Source organism: Arvicanthis niloticus, chromosome 5 (assembly GCF_011762505.2).
Source record: "Arvicanthis niloticus isolate mArvNil1 chromosome 5, mArvNil1.pat.X, whole genome shotgun sequence".
Classification (NCBI taxonomy): Eukaryota; Metazoa; Chordata; class Mammalia; order Rodentia; family Muridae; genus Arvicanthis; species Arvicanthis niloticus.
Genome location: NC_047662.1, coordinates 35,900,626 through 35,916,847, shown reverse-complemented (window position 1 = coordinate 35,916,847; position 16,222 = coordinate 35,900,626). Strand labels below are relative to the sequence as shown.

General features: G+C 50.9%; 1 protein-coding gene across 7 annotated transcripts in view; it reads right to left on the bottom strand.

Moving 5' to 3' along the window:
- Window positions 1-3,105: 3,105 nt before the first annotated feature.
- The window catches only part of Rnf220 (ring finger protein 220), a 224,601-nt gene continuing 211,484 nt past the window's right edge, over window positions 3,106-16,222 (bottom strand). For all 7 annotated transcript variants that reach the window (XM_034502295.2, XM_034502294.2, XM_034502296.2 and 4 more), the window contains 7 exons: window positions 9,737-9,833; window positions 9,474-9,560; window positions 9,311-9,366; window positions 9,098-9,176; window positions 4,966-5,074; window positions 4,769-4,843; window positions 3,106-4,067 (listed from right to left, as the gene is read on the bottom strand). In XM_034502295.2, coding sequence (XP_034358186.1) covers window positions 3,996-4,067; window positions 4,769-4,843; window positions 4,966-5,074; window positions 9,098-9,176; window positions 9,311-9,366; window positions 9,474-9,560; window positions 9,737-9,833 — 575 coding nt within the window. In that variant the 3' untranslated portion in view covers window positions 3,106-3,995. The remainder of the gene's footprint in view (window positions 4,068-4,768; window positions 4,844-4,965; window positions 5,075-9,097; window positions 9,177-9,310; window positions 9,367-9,473; window positions 9,561-9,736; window positions 9,834-16,222) is intronic.

Below are 16,222 nucleotides of genomic sequence, written 5' to 3'. Positions count from 1 at the left end.
CTTCTATCTATCCTGGGGGCTACTAGCATGGCTATTCCCTCCCTCCGGTCCTGGGATTGGGAGTGTCAGGGCAGGTTTCTGTGGGGCAGCCTTACAGTTACTTGAACAAGTGTGATAGGTTACTGATTCCTACGGTGTTTGGTCTGTAAAGAGTTAACACACTGTGCATGGGCGTGTTAGGTAGATGGCTCCAAGCCCAGAGTTGTCTTCAAAAATAATGTGGGGTTGAAGAGAAAGCTCAGTTGGTAAAGTGCCGGCTGTACAGTCGTGAGTTCAATCCCAGAACTCACATTAAAAAAAGAAAGCCAGGCCGGGCGGTGGTGGCACACACCTTTAATCCCAGCACTTGGGAGGGGCAGGTGGATTTCTGAGTTCAAGGCCAGCCTGGTCTACAGAGTGAGTTCTAGGACAGCCAGGGCTATACACAGAGAAACCCTGTCTCGAAAAACCAAAAAAAAAAAAAAAAAAAAAAAAAAAAAAAAAAAAAAAAAAATAAACAAAGAAACAAAAAAAAAAAAAAAGAAAGCCAGACATAGTGGCACACACTTAAAATCCCGGCTCTGGGGAGGCAGAGATAGGCAGGACTGGGGCTCACTGGCCCAGGTTAGTTAACCTAGACTAATTAGCCCCAAGCCAGAGAGAGGACCTCTCTCAAAAAACAAAGTAAACAGTACCTGAGGGGCAGCACCTGGGCTGACCTCGGGCCTCCCATGCATTTGCACGTTTGCCTGCACACATACAAGCACACACTGAGATTGTGGTAAGAACCTTTAACATAGGTGCTCTTCTCATCACAAAATCGCAGATGTCCAGTTGGTGACCCTGCTTGTTAACGGCAGGTGTCCAGCACCCGGCACCTATGCATACAGCTCGTTAGCAGATTTCTAGCTCTTGGCTACTTTGCATATCCTAGAACTTAAGGATCTTGGGTACCCTGAAACTTGCTCTATAGATCATGGTGGCCTTGAACTCACAGATCCACCTGGCCCTGCCTTCAGAGTGCTGGGGTTAAAGGCCTGTGCCACCACACCTGGTTGGGTAACTGAAATGTTATATTTGTTCTCAGAATTAAGTTTAGGTGTTGGGGGATGGGGAGTGGGTGTGTGTCTTGTAGCTCAGGCTGTCTCACTTTGTAGAGGAGGATGACTTGAGCTTGTGGTCTTTCTGTCTCTACCTCCCAGGTCCTGGGATTACAGGCCTATGCCACCATGCATGAAGTTTAATTTCATGACTGGAAGGTACTGCAGAGTAGTAGAGGGAGGCCGGGGAGCAGGGCTGTGACCTCCCTGCAAGACAAATCTCCACAGTGTAAAGCACTGTCCCCACTTGGGCCTGTCACTCAGAGAGGCTGTCTCTGTCTGACCTTGTGGTCTGGAACTCTGAGGCAGACATCAGATGAAAGCTTAGGATTTGGATATTTGGGGCCTGCTTGGTGCCACTTGGTTAGGGAGCCTCTGAGTCTGAGTGATTTGGAGGCTGTGTATTTAAGGGGAGGACTACCGTGCTCAAGGGAAGGCTGCCATGTTCAACAGGAGGGAGGATGCAGTGATTCTTGTCTTGGAAGGCAGAACCATGCTGGGCAGTGGTGGTGCACGCCTTTAATCCTTGAGCTTTCTTTAATCCTTGAGATTTCTGAGTTCAGGCCAGCCTGGTCTACAGAGTGAGTTCCGGGATAGCCAGGACTACACAGAGAAACCCTGTCTTGAAAAAACCAAACCAAAACAAAACAAAACAAAGGAAGGCAGAACCAGGGTAAGGGGATTCAGGCTGAAACACTACCTTCATTCTAAGATGGTCCCACTCAGTGCCCTCCAGCAACAAAGATGGCTGTGCTCATAGGTTGTCCCATCTTCTGTGCTGACAGTCACAGCTGCACAATTTGTGCACACAGTAGGTTAGGTAGTCAATAAATTTGTTGATTGAACTTTCTGTGATCAAGGGACTTAGGTTTGAGAGAAGGGCTTTCAGAGTTTGGCAGGCAGTTTGAAATCTGTGGGTGGGAGACTTCTAATAGTTCTTGGGGCAATAGATCCCCAAGTCTCCAGAGGCCAGCTGTATCCTCAGGGCATCAACCTCTGGGGTTCTCTGCTACTTTTCTGATTCCTTGGAGATGTGCTTACATCCCTAGCCATGGCCAACAGGTGGCAGTGTTGTCTGCACCATGAGACAGCTTAAAGCATGCTTAGTGGAATGAATGCCGTTAAATGTGCCAGGTTACAGGCTATATGTCCTCTTCCCCCCCCCCCCCCCCCCAGGGTAAGCAGCTGTCAAGGACCTGATGACAGGGCAGGGCAGGGGAAAGGGAGAGTACACCTCTTCCCAGGCATCATAGGGCTGCTTCACTTTGCACTGGAAGCCCTACCAGCTCTGTGCTCAGGATATTTGGTGGCACCAAGCAGGGCATGAGGGCCATGAAGGGTCTCTTCTGGATTCCCAAAAGGTGGGTTTGCAAAGGGAAGCAGGAGCTGCCAACTAGACCAGATTTCTGTGGGCTTGCAGGCATCCCAGAAAGAAATCCCTTGAGTCTGAGCAACCACCTTTTCCTCACATTTCTCTGGTGAGGGCTCGCCTGAACCCTCTGCCAGGAAGGCATCCAGTTATTTCACTGGCAGTGGGGAGCCAAGGAGCTAACAAAATGCTCTATCTGCCGTCCTGGCAGGCTAACAACAGCCTTTTACTTGAAAGTCTTTTTAACCTGAGGATCTAGGCAGGAATTACACCAGGCTACAGTCCCCCATGCCCTGAAACCCAGGTGATCTATGGCACATTTCAGGGGACTGAAAGGTAACAGAGCCCCAGAGCTTTTCTGACTTGTCTGTAGCTGCTTCTGCCCTAGGTTGGGGACTAGAACTTACATCCCCTCTGTACCCCAAGCTCTGACCTCTTTTGTGATTAATGAGCTGACGATTCTACATCGATAAGGAATTAACCTAGAGCCCCTACCCATCAATAGCCAGGAGCCCAGATCTTCAGCCCTACCCCCACACACCTGCTGGGATGCTCCTGGGTGTCCCCCACCCCACCCTACAGTAATGCTGCATAAGATGAACCTCTTACCGCCTCAGTCACCACCTTCCCATCAGACCTTCAAACACAGACAGCAGCTGGTTTATACTGTTTTAATCCATGTCAAATGTAGTTTACAAAGGGAAAGGACAAGTACCTTTGTATAGAATATACAGACACAGCATCACACCATAGGGCCCACAGGAGGGGCAGGGAGCCAGCACTCCCCTTGGGAGCAGCACATCTACCCCCAGGGGTTGTTCTCAACAGCAGGCTGGGCAGCCAGGCACCCTCGCCAGACAGCCCAATTGCAGACTGTTCCTGCTCGGTCCGTTCCACCCTCCCCCAGCTCCTCTTGAGGAGCCCCATGAGCTAAGACTAAGGAGGGGATCAGATCCCGTGGGGCATATGCCCCATGTCCGGGAGAAGAAATAGACACCACTGAACACCGAGCACATGGGAGAGGGAAGGGATGCCATGGGAGAGCAGAGGCAGGCACCCTAAGAGGTGGTTGGGCCGAGCTCCCAGCCAGCTCTGAAGGAGGCACTGCTTCCAGGAGTCATTAAAAAAGAAGAAAATCATACAACCAAAGGGGAGGTGGTAGAGGGCAAAGTGTCCCATTTATACACAACATTGTAAACATACACAGTCTATATTACATGTGCTTCAGTCTGGTGTTTGTGTGTCTGTCAGTCGGTCAGTCTAGGGGGTGGATCTCAGGAGCCCTGCCCTGCTGAACTTCCCAAACTCCTTCCTGCCAACCCTGGAGACAGAGCCCAAAGAGGCATGGTCCCCAAGTTCAGAAGGAACAAGCAGGCAGGGCTGTTCCACTCTGGCTCCAGAGTCCTCTATGTGTATTTGGGTGTGTATGTGCATGTATGTACATGGGGAACCTGTGTGCAAGTATGTACAAGGGGAGAGGGGGAGTCACTGTCACAGACGCTGGGGCAGGGGGGTTGCTCGAGGCAAGGCCTGCCTGCACAGCTAGCTCATAAGTAGATCCTCCGCAGGTCTCCAGGGGCTGTGATGGTGTTGCACTGAGGGCAGAGCTTCTTGGCACCCTGAAGAGAGAAGAAAGGGGAGGGCTCAGAATGACATGCCCTGTGCTTGTACACATGAGCACTGGGCCTGTAGCCATGTCTCTCCCTCAGTTTGTGCTGGGCCCTCATTCTTGTCAGCCAGGCCAGGGATGCATGGGCTGCCTCTGAGCAGGCAGACATGCTCCTGTGTTGGGGAGATGCCAGGATCAAACCGCCTGGCCAGCCCCACAGCAGGAGCCCCGGTAATGAGAACAAGGCTGGGTCCAGCTGTGGCTGCCTGGCCCTAACGAGATTACATGCGGCCTTTGATCAGGACACAGAGCCCACGTCCGGGCCTTTTATTGCTGTCTCCGGGCGACATTTTAATGGCTGCTCCCGAGCTAAGAACAGGGCAGGAGCAGAAGGAGCTTAGTAATGGGAGGGGGAGGGGCAGAGGCCCTAGTCTGGCTTACCCACTCACTACCAGCATCTTTCTGATCTGGGGTCTCACCAATACCTGTGATGTGTCGGGCCTACTTGGGATGGGAAGGAGGGCATGTGCAGTGAGTGTGTGGAGGGGAGAACTGAACCCAAAAGGAGGGTGCAGACAACATATTCAACTTGGGGTGAATTCCTGACTTCAGGCTGTTCCTTGCCTCCCCCAAGCAGGTGCAATCACAAATGTGAACATCTGGACAGTGCCACTAACAGCTGCCCACCCACTCAGTTTCATGCCACCTCACCAGAGTCCGCAGCCAACACTCTTCACAGTGCACATGCCAACACTGGATTGACGTCAGAGGCATCGAGTATGAGTCCTAGGGAGGTGAGCAGAGAAAGGGTCGCTGAAGTAGGCTCCCCCTCTGAGGGTCCAAATATAGCTGAGACCCTTTCTAACTAAACAGGGCACTGACCAAGAGCCTCGACCCTTCCTACTTACCATGCAGATGAGGCATTTGTATCGGTCCCCCCGAGATAGCTGCCGTTCAAGCTCCCTGACCCGAGCCTTTAGAGCCTCAAATGTAGTTACAGCGGAATCTTCAGTGATTCTGTAAAGACAACACAGAGTAGGAAGGCGGTACTACCTTCGACCCAGAATCCCACAGAGAGCCTCTTCTGACCACTCCCCAGGGAGCTAGGCTCCACCCCTCCATGTCACCTGATCAGTTTCTAAGTCAGGTGCTTGACAACAGCCAGCAACCTACTTGTCTTCAATCACCCTCAGTTTTCAGTCTGCTGTCTCTTTCCAGGCTCTGCAATCTCCACACCTGTTCTTAACACACCACCATGCTATGGCCTTTATGGATTTCTTTCTTTCTTTCTTTTTTTTTTTTTTTTTTTTTTTCTTTAAAAAAAAAAAAAGGTCTCACTGGCCAGGTGGTGGCAGTGCACGTCTTTATTGCCAGCACTTAGGAGACAGAGGCAGGCAGATCTCTATGAGTTCGAGGCCAGCCTGGTCTACAGAGGAAGCTCCAGGACAACCAGGGCTCTTACACAGAGAAACCCTGTCTTGAAAACAAACAAATCAAAAACCCCACAAAAACAAACAAAACAAAAACATCAACACATGGTCTCCCCAGTATGGTGACATGTCTTTAATCTCAGCACTTAGAAGGCATAAGCAGACAGACAGATCTCTGTGAGTTTTAAGGTCAGTGTGGTCTACAAAAGGAGTCCCAGGACAGCCAAAGCTACATGGAGAGACCCCATCCCAAAATAAACCAAACACAAACAAGTCCCAAACAGCCCAGGCTGGCCTCAACTCCATGTCTAGTCTATAGGGGTAGTTCCAGGACAGCCAGGGCTATACAAAGAAACTATCTCAAAAAAACAAAATTTAATTTTATGCACATAGGCGTTGTGCCTGTGGAGGCCAGAAGAGGGCATTAGATCTCCTGGAACTGGAGTTAACAGATGGTTGTGTGCTGCCATGTAGGTGCTGGGAACTGAACTGAACCCTAGTTCTCTGACAGCAGGCAATGTACTCCACACATTAGGCTCTCTGGCCCCTTTTTGCTTTTTAGATGAACATACAAAGTGTAAGATTTCATCATGCATTTTAAAAGAGCATTTCCTGCCCTTCTGAGTGCTGGGACTATATCCAGGGCTTTTAACATAGGAAAGCAATTGTCCAACTGAGCTACACCCTGCCTTTTATCCTTTATCACTTTACTAACCGAAACTAGGCAAGGCCGAGCTCCCTGAAGGCAGAGGCTCACTTGCCAGAACACATGATGACTATTTACTAGTGGCCTAAGCCCGACGGGGCATGTGAGCAGGAGAAAGCATCTGCTGGTCTAACCTTCAGGGAAAGAGGAGATGCAGACCCAGCAGCACCGATGAACAAGGAGTAGTTAGGACCACCCCAAGGATCTCCCCACCCTCCAAAAAGCAGGACAACAAACAATGATGCTGGGCAGTGCCTTAGGACATGACAATACTAAACAAACAGCTAAAATGTACTAAGAACTTATTAACTGCCAGGGGTTTTTACTAGGAAACTGACAACTATCTTATTTATACCTCCTAAATCCCGTGAGAAGATTCTCGTTTTACATGTGAAGAACTGAGGTAACCTGCCCAGGCTGTGGCAGGCCACATCCATACTGCTTACAAGGAGAGGCATCTCCAGGCCAAGAAATGGTAGAAACAAAAGCCAAGCCGTCCACAAGCCCATGCAGGCTGGCAGGCAAGCAGGCACAGAGTGAGGTGATTCCTCCAGCCAGCAACAGGAACCCGTTATGAGCAACTGGGGGCAGGGGTGGGCTAGGACAGAATGAGGGAGGTCTAAAAGGCGTGCTTAATCAGGATTGAACTGAGGTGGCACTCTGGAGCAAGGCAGGTACTCAGCTAGCATGGTCACAGTGTGTTCACAGAACTGCACAACTTTTTTTTTTTTTTTTTTTGGTTTTTCGAGACAGGGTTTCTCTGTGTAGCCCTGACTGTCCTGGAACTAACTCTGTAGACCAGGCTGGTCTCAAACTCAGAAATCAGAGCTGCACAACTTACAGGTGGTCTGTGACTACTGGACTCGACAGTCAGAAGGAAGTATACAGAGGGAAGGTCATGGGAACATGCTTATTTGGTCTCACTGCATACCCCAGGCTAACTTCAAATTTAATATGGGGTTTAGGTTAGCCTCAAACTCATAATCATTTTTTCTCAGCCTCTAGGGTATTGAGATTACAGGAATGCACTACCATGCCCAGTTGGTAGTAGTGATATTTAATGTACAACAAATTTCAATCTCTTTTTTTTTTAGGACATTAGCAACAATACAGAATGTGTCTCTCTGGTGGCTGTACACAATGGGCCCATAACCCCATTCTCTGGGGACACTTTAGCACCGGCAGGTTCTTGAGCTCCTTGCTCAATCTCAAGACTCTGGGAAGTCTCCTCCTGCTCTCCCTCATTAGCGCTCACACAGCCGGCTTCTTTGGCATTTGCCCAATGCTGTGTGGACCATCCCTGTGTGGACTAGCAAGCTTTCAACACGGGTAAGGAGCCATGCTTTCCTAGTTTTCTAAGGTCAGCCCCAAGACCTTCAAAGCCACATCGAGGGCTAGAATACAGTTCCAGAATGAACTGCTCAGTACATACACACCTCTAATCTGTCTGGTGCAACACCATGGCTGGCATGGCTGTGAGCTTTTTCGGAGCTGCTTTAGGGCATGGATGTTGTGGTCAGACTCCTGGAGGAAGCCCTGGCACCCTCCTTCCCTCTTCCTCAGGTATAAAATGGACCTAGGGCTGGAACCTGTACTTTGTGAACTAGGATGTCATGGGGACGGAAGAGAATCAATCCTGGTGGATCTGGTGGTGATCTCTATACAGCAGCAAGCAGTCCCCACCTTGTCCTAGAGTGCCCCACCCACTGGAGCCTGTGCTCACACAGGTGGGACAGAAAAGCTGATGTCCCCCAGTCTTGGGTGGGTAGCACCTTCATGGATGGCCACTGGCTCTGGCCCCTACCTCCCCCTCAGGCGCCATCCTTGATTAATGATCTTGTCTTTCTGATTTATGAGCAGCCCCTCCAGACGAGGGTGGGCGCCTCTTACAGCCCCGCCCGCACCGCTCAGCTGGAGTAGGAGAGAATTATTAAATAAACATCCATACGTCACCCCCCCTCCCTAAGCTGGTTGCACCGAATCCGTATGGCCCGCTCCGGCGCTGACACAGAGCAGCTGCGGTGATTCATGGGCAGCCGGGCCCTGCGCTGCGGCCCATACATCATGCCAGCAGCACTCGCGGCCTCGGCCGAGATAAACTGATCAAGCACAACGGGCTGGAATGAATTTATGACAACACAAAATGGAGGGAAACAAATGGGAGGTGACCTGGGCCACCGACCCAGCCCTGTACTGGCCTGCAAGCCACTGTTCTGGCAGGAGGTAAGATGGAACACTGGCCCTAGAATGAAGAGGCTACCCTTTAACCCCAGGCAGCCTATCCTCCAGCTGGAGGGAGGGGCAGGTTGAGAGAGAAGCAATGGCCAATGGCAGCCACTCCAGGCAGCCCACACTGGACAACTGTACCTCCTGGGGTCAGTATTGGGCCCTTTTCAGGCTTCTGGAAAGGTTACAGGATGGCCAGCTGATATCAAAGCCTGTGGCGCTGTCCAGCAGCCCTGAGTAAAGTAACAATGGCTCTCCTTTTCCTCTGTTGGAGAACCCTGGCCAAAATTCCTTACTGGAAGTGATGAGACCCACTGCTCCTGCCTAAAACCTGCTGCAAGCGCCACCCGGGACAAGAAAAATGAAACCAATTTAGCTCCCGATTAAGAAACAGAAACTGGAGATGAATCAAATGCACTGGCTGGGCTGGGTGGCCATACATCACATTCCATGGGTGGGGGCAGCTACAGCGGGCAGGGAAGTACTGTTCCTCTCCACCAAGGCTCCCAAGGCCATGGCCCAGTGATCAATTCACAGAGTCACGCTTAGCACCAGCTGGGCTCCATTGCCGGCTGTGTGCCCAGGGCAGCAGGACTGAGCTGTACTCAGAGGGCAAGAAGCCCTGGCAGCAGGCCTTCCTGCTTGCAAAGAGCCACTTTCCCAGCCAACCATACTTACTTCTCAATGTCACTGTTCTTGCAGGTCTTCTGCATGGCCTCCTGCTTGCTGCTTTCACCATTGCTGGTGGAGGGCATCTCTGTAGGGACAGAAGTTCAACTCATACTCTGGCTAGATGAACAGCACAGGTAAGTGCTGAGGACTGAGATAGTTGCCACCATCTAAAGATGTTCTCTCCCATCCCCAATCCTGCTAATGTGGGTCAGGACTTACCATCACTGGCCCATTTAGAGAACTCAGGCGTGATGCGGGTGCTCGGGGGACCACCACTAGAGGAAAGGAAGGAAGGAAGAACTAAGTGAGGCCTGCAGGACAGCTGAGCCCTGCTTCCAGGGATCCCTCTATACAAACTGCCCACGCCTTTGCCCACACTTGCTTTAGGACTGCACCCCGGAGTGCCTCTCTCTCCTTGGCTTCACCAGGCTCTTCTCCTGTGCACGGGATGACATCAGCCTCCGTGTATCTGGCATGGTGGTCAAGGACAATAGACCCAAGGTTGCAGAAGGACACAAGGGCTCTGAATCCTCAGGTGCACCCCTGCCCCCACAAGCTGTGACTGGCTCCAGGAGTATGTTGATGTTTTAGAGGTACCAGCTACTTTTGTTACTGTTGGCTTGCCCCACTTCACCCCAAGGATACTGTGGTTTCCCATACTCCAGAGTGTCATCTCCATCCACATCCAGGTCAGCATCACTGTCTGGGTTCTCCTTGCCACTGCACATAACGAAGCCGGAGCCTGTGGGAAGCAGAGTGTTAAGAAGGGCTAGAGGCCAAGAACTAGGCCAAAGGTGCCCTTTCTGCTGCTCCCAGGTAGGAATTAGGTCCAAGATGAGACAGATATATGTACAAGCAGACATTCAGGTTATTCCTAATTATTTCCATCCCCTTTCTCTGTATTCCTCCCTAACCTTTAAATGCACTGCATGCAGCTCCAGGTTGTCTCTGCTTATAAACTCGCACATTCACACACTGCATGTGGTCCTTAGAGGACACTGTGACAGGCCTCCTATACATCTGTCTTCCAGTTCCAGGAAGAGCAGTAAGAGGGTAGAGAAACTCAGATCCAAAAGGTCACTCCCAACTAGGACCTGAGCGTCCTTCTATCTCACTGTCTAGCTTGAGATCCATCAGAGAGAAGAAAAGGCTGGCTAAGGCCAATCACAGCCATAGAGTAGGACACCCCCCAGCCAACATCCTGATTTGGGCCACCAGGTCCTTTGCCAGCAAAAACACCAGGCAGCTGTTCAAATATTTGGTGTCTGAAGCGCCTGACATTAATTATTCATCTCCACCTCACACAGCCCAGATTCCTGGACAAGTGTAGTCAGAAAGGGATTAGAAGGGGACAGGCACGAGGGGATCGGCATGCACACCTGCCTCTCAGAGCAGTCTCGAAGGCAACTAGGCTGGGCTGGGCAGGCTGAGGCCAGAGAGTCTGCTGATCCCCAGAGGGCAGTTGGCCCAACCAGAGGCAGACTCTTGGCTAATGTAAAGAAAGGATGAGCTACCAAGGCTTCACCAAGCCTGCTTCCTATGCCAAGTGCTCTCTGACTCCCAGAACACTTCCTCACAGGCCAAGGTCAGAGACCAAAGAGCTATCCCCGCATCTTTGTCCTTGTGGGTCTCAAGGGACATCTTACTAGCCAGACTAGAAGCTCTGTCAGGGACAAAGGAAAATGAAGGACTTTCCCCAAAAGGTTCAGAAGTGAACATATCTTTTACATCCAAGAGGAAGCTTAGAGCTCTGCCCAGAAATCTCAGGAATGTGTTCTTCCTGCCTCAGCCCATTCAACCACTCAGTCCAACCATTCCTCCCTGCTCCATATCCACTGATGGCTCCCACTGCATGCACCAGTCTAGGCTCTAACCCGGTCACTTCGCTCCAGAACTCCCGTGTGCAGACACTGAGACTGCCTGCCATGTCCTAAACACATCTAACGACTTCCCCTCCTGCTGTTCAGTACATCAGGATGTGCTTTCAGGCAGTACCTTTTCCCTGACTTGTCCCCTTTATCCCTTCAGTATATGGTGTAAGATTCATTCCATCCATCCACCCCTGAAGCTAGTCAGTGCCTGGGCTCTATCTTCCTGACAGTCCTCATTTGGCGCCTACCCAGAGGGACTGACACACTTGAGGCAGCAGGCAGGTCAGCGGCAGAGCCATTAAGCTGAGAAAACACCAAGTTACAGCTCTGTCTCCTATTCACAGCCAGGTGTCCTGACAAGCAATTCCCACCCTGAGGGTGAGTGGCACCTCTATAAACCCTCTGACAGTTTGGGAGACAAACTCCGCCATCAATCAGAATGTAGCTATCAGGTTCACTTACAGCCCGCTCCCCGTAAGCCCTGCCAAACCCTGCCAGCCTCTAGTCCCAAGTGCATGCAGCTCAGCAGTGCCTCGTGTTCCCTGCCCAGCCTAGTTTAGCCATGCTTTTGGGTGGGAAAAAGGAGACAGCTTTAGTACCACCTCTGAGCGCAAGTGCTTTCCTCTTGCTGACAGAATGACCTTTCACCTCCTATACTCTTCCAACCTTGTGGAGGCTAACCTATCTGGCCTGGTAAGAAGTTTTCAGGATCTGGTCCCCATCCTTCAGGTGCTTGAGGGGTGACTTCTCGGGTACTGACACATACCTGTCCCTCCCTCAATGTCCACTCCAACTCTTAGATTCTATTTATTATACCAATACTGTTCCTTACCACACTGGACACTTCAAGGGTCACAAGCCTGACTCCACTCAGCATCGTCCACACCACGCACCACAGCAGTACTAGCTGAATACTGACAATACTGCCCCCTGTCTTATGAACCCAGTGGCACACCTGGGCCAGGCCCAGTTGGTTAGTGCCCAGAGAAATTTATCAAATCTTGCCCCAGTTTGGCAGCAACCTTGTTCTTCTCACCAAGGAGCAAAAAGGGAGGACATGATACATCTTGCTAGCTAAGAAAAGGCCTTTCTGCCTCTGGCCTGAGCAGTCTTCTTCTCTGATGTTCATTCCATCCCCCAGCTGAGACAGATGTGGGGACCCTCTCCCTATCCCCACAGGTGTTCCAAACAAGCTGCCACCACCAATTTTACTCCGGTACTAGCTCCAACCTGCTTCAACCTCCTTCCCAGCACATTAAACTTTATTTTCTTAATGAAATGTCACTTGCTGACTTCTGGCAGAATCATAATAAAAAGAAACGGCCATAAAGCCGTTTTATGCCGAAAGCAACCCTGCCAGCTTGCCCCCCTCCTCAACCTTGGAGAGGAAGGCTCCCCAGTCATTTTATGTTCTCAGCTGCTGGAATATCCCAAGCCAGTACTCAGAGGCAAGATGGCACAGACAACTCCCTTCCAAGTCTCTGGCCCCTCTCCTTTCCATGTAGCTCTGGGAAAAGCAGGCAAGCTGCTGCTCCTGCTGCTGCTATGCAGAGAAAAACTTGGTCCCTAGGACCTCCAAGATGATCCAGACCAGCTGCTGGTCACCAGGGAGGACCCCCTATGATGGTTCTGCTGCAGATAAAAAGGACAAAATGGCTGGCAAACTAAGTCTGATGGTCAACAGTGCCTGGCACAGTTCCCTTTCCTGGAGTGAACGCTTGGAGCCCAGCTAAGTGCCAAAATAATATGTAAGTCTAAATTTTATGAAAATGACCCTGCTCCCATAAACTCATTTCTTCCCGAGCCACTGAGGGGGAGAATCAGTGTTAATTTAATCAATTGATCAAATGATCGATTGAGAAACTGGAGATGCCCGTTTACTGGGGGCAGTAACATCCTGGAACCTGAAACCACAAAAAAGGAACCATTGATTTCCTCACCTGCTGCTCCCAACCAAACCAGAGCCTAGGGAAAAAGGAAAGTCTTGGGGCTTCTAGAGCCCAGTGCTTGCCTACAAGGAGGGCAGGGGCAGCAGCTTCCGGGGAGTTTTACACTGGAATTAGTTACAGATGCAGTTACGGTGTCTTGTGTAAACGCCATCGATTGGGGAGCTGACAGTCTGGGGAGCTACGATGCGGGACAATCAATCGGCCTGCAGTGTCACCTGCCACCTCGCTGAACAGTTGACAATGCAATTATCCAGTGTGGAGGCAGGGAGTTGGCGTGTGTCAAACGCACTTAGCCACTTTCCGGGCCTTCTCGATAACGCGTTTCACTGCCTCACATCAGGAGAGTCACACAGAGACAGACGCTGCTTAAAACCATTGATACTTGTTCTTTCTGCCGGCACTCCTTCTGTTCCAGCTTAACAATTGTGTTCCAAAAGGTGATTAAATCCTGTCCACTGCCACAGGGGACAGAAGAAGCCTTGCTCCTAGCCACACTCCTCCCAACAGGCAGCCATCATAAGCTGAAGGTGGTGGAGAGTCAGAAGGCAGCCACCTCTACCTTCCATTCCAAATCTGTTTCCAGTGGTATCCTGTTCCCCTGGAACCCACATGTGTTACCCACAGGACTAGGGAGCACAGTGGCAATCAGAGACAGTTTTGGCAGCTAAGGCCCCCATCTTGGCCCATGCCTATGGAGTTGCACCTTTAACACTCCTGCCCGATCATGTAAAGTTTTATCAACAGTTATTTAAGAGTGTTGTGCTGAAGCTGTGTCTATGTACTGTTCTCTCATGAATCTTTAAATTGCAAGGTACTTAGAGCCAGCCTAATCAAAGACAGAAACTCAGGAAAGAGTACCCTAGGCAAGACCTGACAGGGCAGAAGCCCTCCATAACCACTGTCTTAGCACCCTCCCTCTCTCTACTCCAATACCCCAACCCAAGACACACTGACTTTGTCATCTATGGCTAGTCTAGAACCCACTATGTAGATCAAGCTGGCCTCGAAATTACAGAGACCCCACTTGCCTCTGCATCAGGAGTCTCTAGCCTATGTCACCCTGTCTGAGAGGGTCTTTGTGCTGCATTCCTTCAAGGCCTCAGCCAGGGCTCAAAGACAAAGGTGCAGACAGACACTTTCCACTTCCTGAGCATCATCCTGGGAAATGAGCCATCTGACCACTCCTGGCCCACATCATCACAGCCACCTTATTTAAAACCAATCTTTTCCACGTCCTTTGGGCAGACTGTTCCTTCTAGTTGTACCGAGTTATGGCTTCCCCAAATCCAGACAAGTAAATTCTTACTGGCAACCAATACAAGAGAGGACTTACAGCCAGCACCCCACACCTCTCTCTAAGACATAGAGGAGGTAGGGAACGAGAGGGAAAGCGATCCCTTACTCATAGGTCACATGGTCACGATTTTTTCCCAAGGCTGCCTCCCTTGTGGCCCGTTTCTCTAGCCTGAAGACATCTGTTCTGCCTAGGTTTGGCTGAGTATCCCAGAAAAGCATCTTTTATCCTAACTGTTGGTATTTTTAGATGAAGCAATAGGCCCTGGCTACCACCCATATGCAAATACCACTAGCAGTACAAAGACCTCAGGTTTCAGGTGAGCCAGCAGCAGCTGAGGTGCACAGACCAAAGAGTGCTCAGAGACCTGATGCGTCAGACAAACTATTCTCTAGAAGACTTTCCCTATTTCCTCAGGTTTTGTTTTTGTTTCTTAATCTATTTGTATTGGGATGCAGAGGCAGATGAATCTCTGAGTCTGAGGCCAGTTTGGTCTACACAGTGAGTTCCAAGCCAGCTGGGGTGACATAGTGAGATCTTGTCTCTAAATAAATAAGAATCTATTTGTAGACGGACCTCCCTTGGTGTTCTCTTGCTCTCTTTTGTCCTGAGACATTGAACGTCCTTGTCATTAACCCCAAGCTCTCCTCATGCTCACAGCCTGTTCTCTTAAGCCAAGTGTCTTCTCCAAGACTCTTGCTTGGCCACTGCCTCCCACAGTAGATTACATTCAAGGCAGCTGATCTGACCCATGTAGGAAGCTTTGTCGAGGATGACGAAGGGACCCTAGTCTGGGAGGAGGGTCAGGGGAATGAAGGGATACAGGGACTTATCACAGTTCTTCAATTCTTTCATATCTAACAAGGACAGCAATCTCTGTTCTGTCAGCACGCACAGTACAGCTTAAATGGGCCTCACTACTCTCCTGCTCATCCTGCCTCTGCCTCCCTCTCTCTGAAGTCGGCTGGGCAGCTTCTTCAGCTGGCGTTATCACTCCCTCTAACCGGTCTTGGCAGGCAATCTAATTCCTCCTGAAAAGGTCACCGCCATTTTAACTGCCTTTCAATCACATTAAGCAGGAGCTGCCCAGCTTGCGGCCCAGCCCGCCCGGCGGGCGATCAATGCACTGCACTGACACCAGCAGCCTGGCAGGGCCACACCCAACCCCCCAAGAGTTGGGCCTATTGGTCCTGGCTAGGGAGGGTAGGCTGACAGATGGCCAGCTTCTGCAGATGGGCTTCAGGGGCAGAGGCAGTCAGGATCAGCCAGGGCCTCTCTTTGATAGCCCCCTCCCACTGAGGAGGCTCAGCCTCCATCGCTCCACTCTCTGCCTCGTGGCCCCTGCTGATCTCGCTGTAAAACAGCCTTTCAAGTCAGCCTGTCTTTTGACTGCACTAAGCTGTTTAAGAGGCGGCAGCAGCTTCTATCAGGAAAGCTGGAGCAATTCTCTGCAGATAAAGGCCCCTCCGGCCCCATTCCCTCTTCAAGTCTCACTCTCGTTCTCGCTCTCCAAATCGCTCAAAGAAAAGCCCTCTTTGAACTCTCCTCAGGAATTCTTGAAAGGAACAACCTCACAGTGTAAACACACCCAGAAAAATGATACCTTCCTGAGGCCTTAGAGCCTCTCACACCCATCTGCTGGTGCATCCCCATGCAGAGAGACTCTGCTTAAGCAGTAGTCCCTGTGCAGCCTGACCCATTCAGACACTCCAGGAGCCCAAGAGCCATCAGGTCCTATTCTGTGCCAAGAAACCTAAGCAGCCATGGCTGCAGCTGCTGTGCATAGTTGCAGGTGACAGCAGAGCTGATCCAGAACAGCCTTCCAGAACTGACGCAGCAGGCCTGCCTTCCACACCTGTACACACACCCTAGCACCCTGGCTCAGCAGGCCTGCCTTCCACACCTGTACACACATCCTAGCTCCCTGACTTAGCAGGCCTGCCTTCCACACCTGTACACACACACACCCTAGCACCCTGACTCAGCAGGCCTGCCTTCCACACCTGTACACACACAC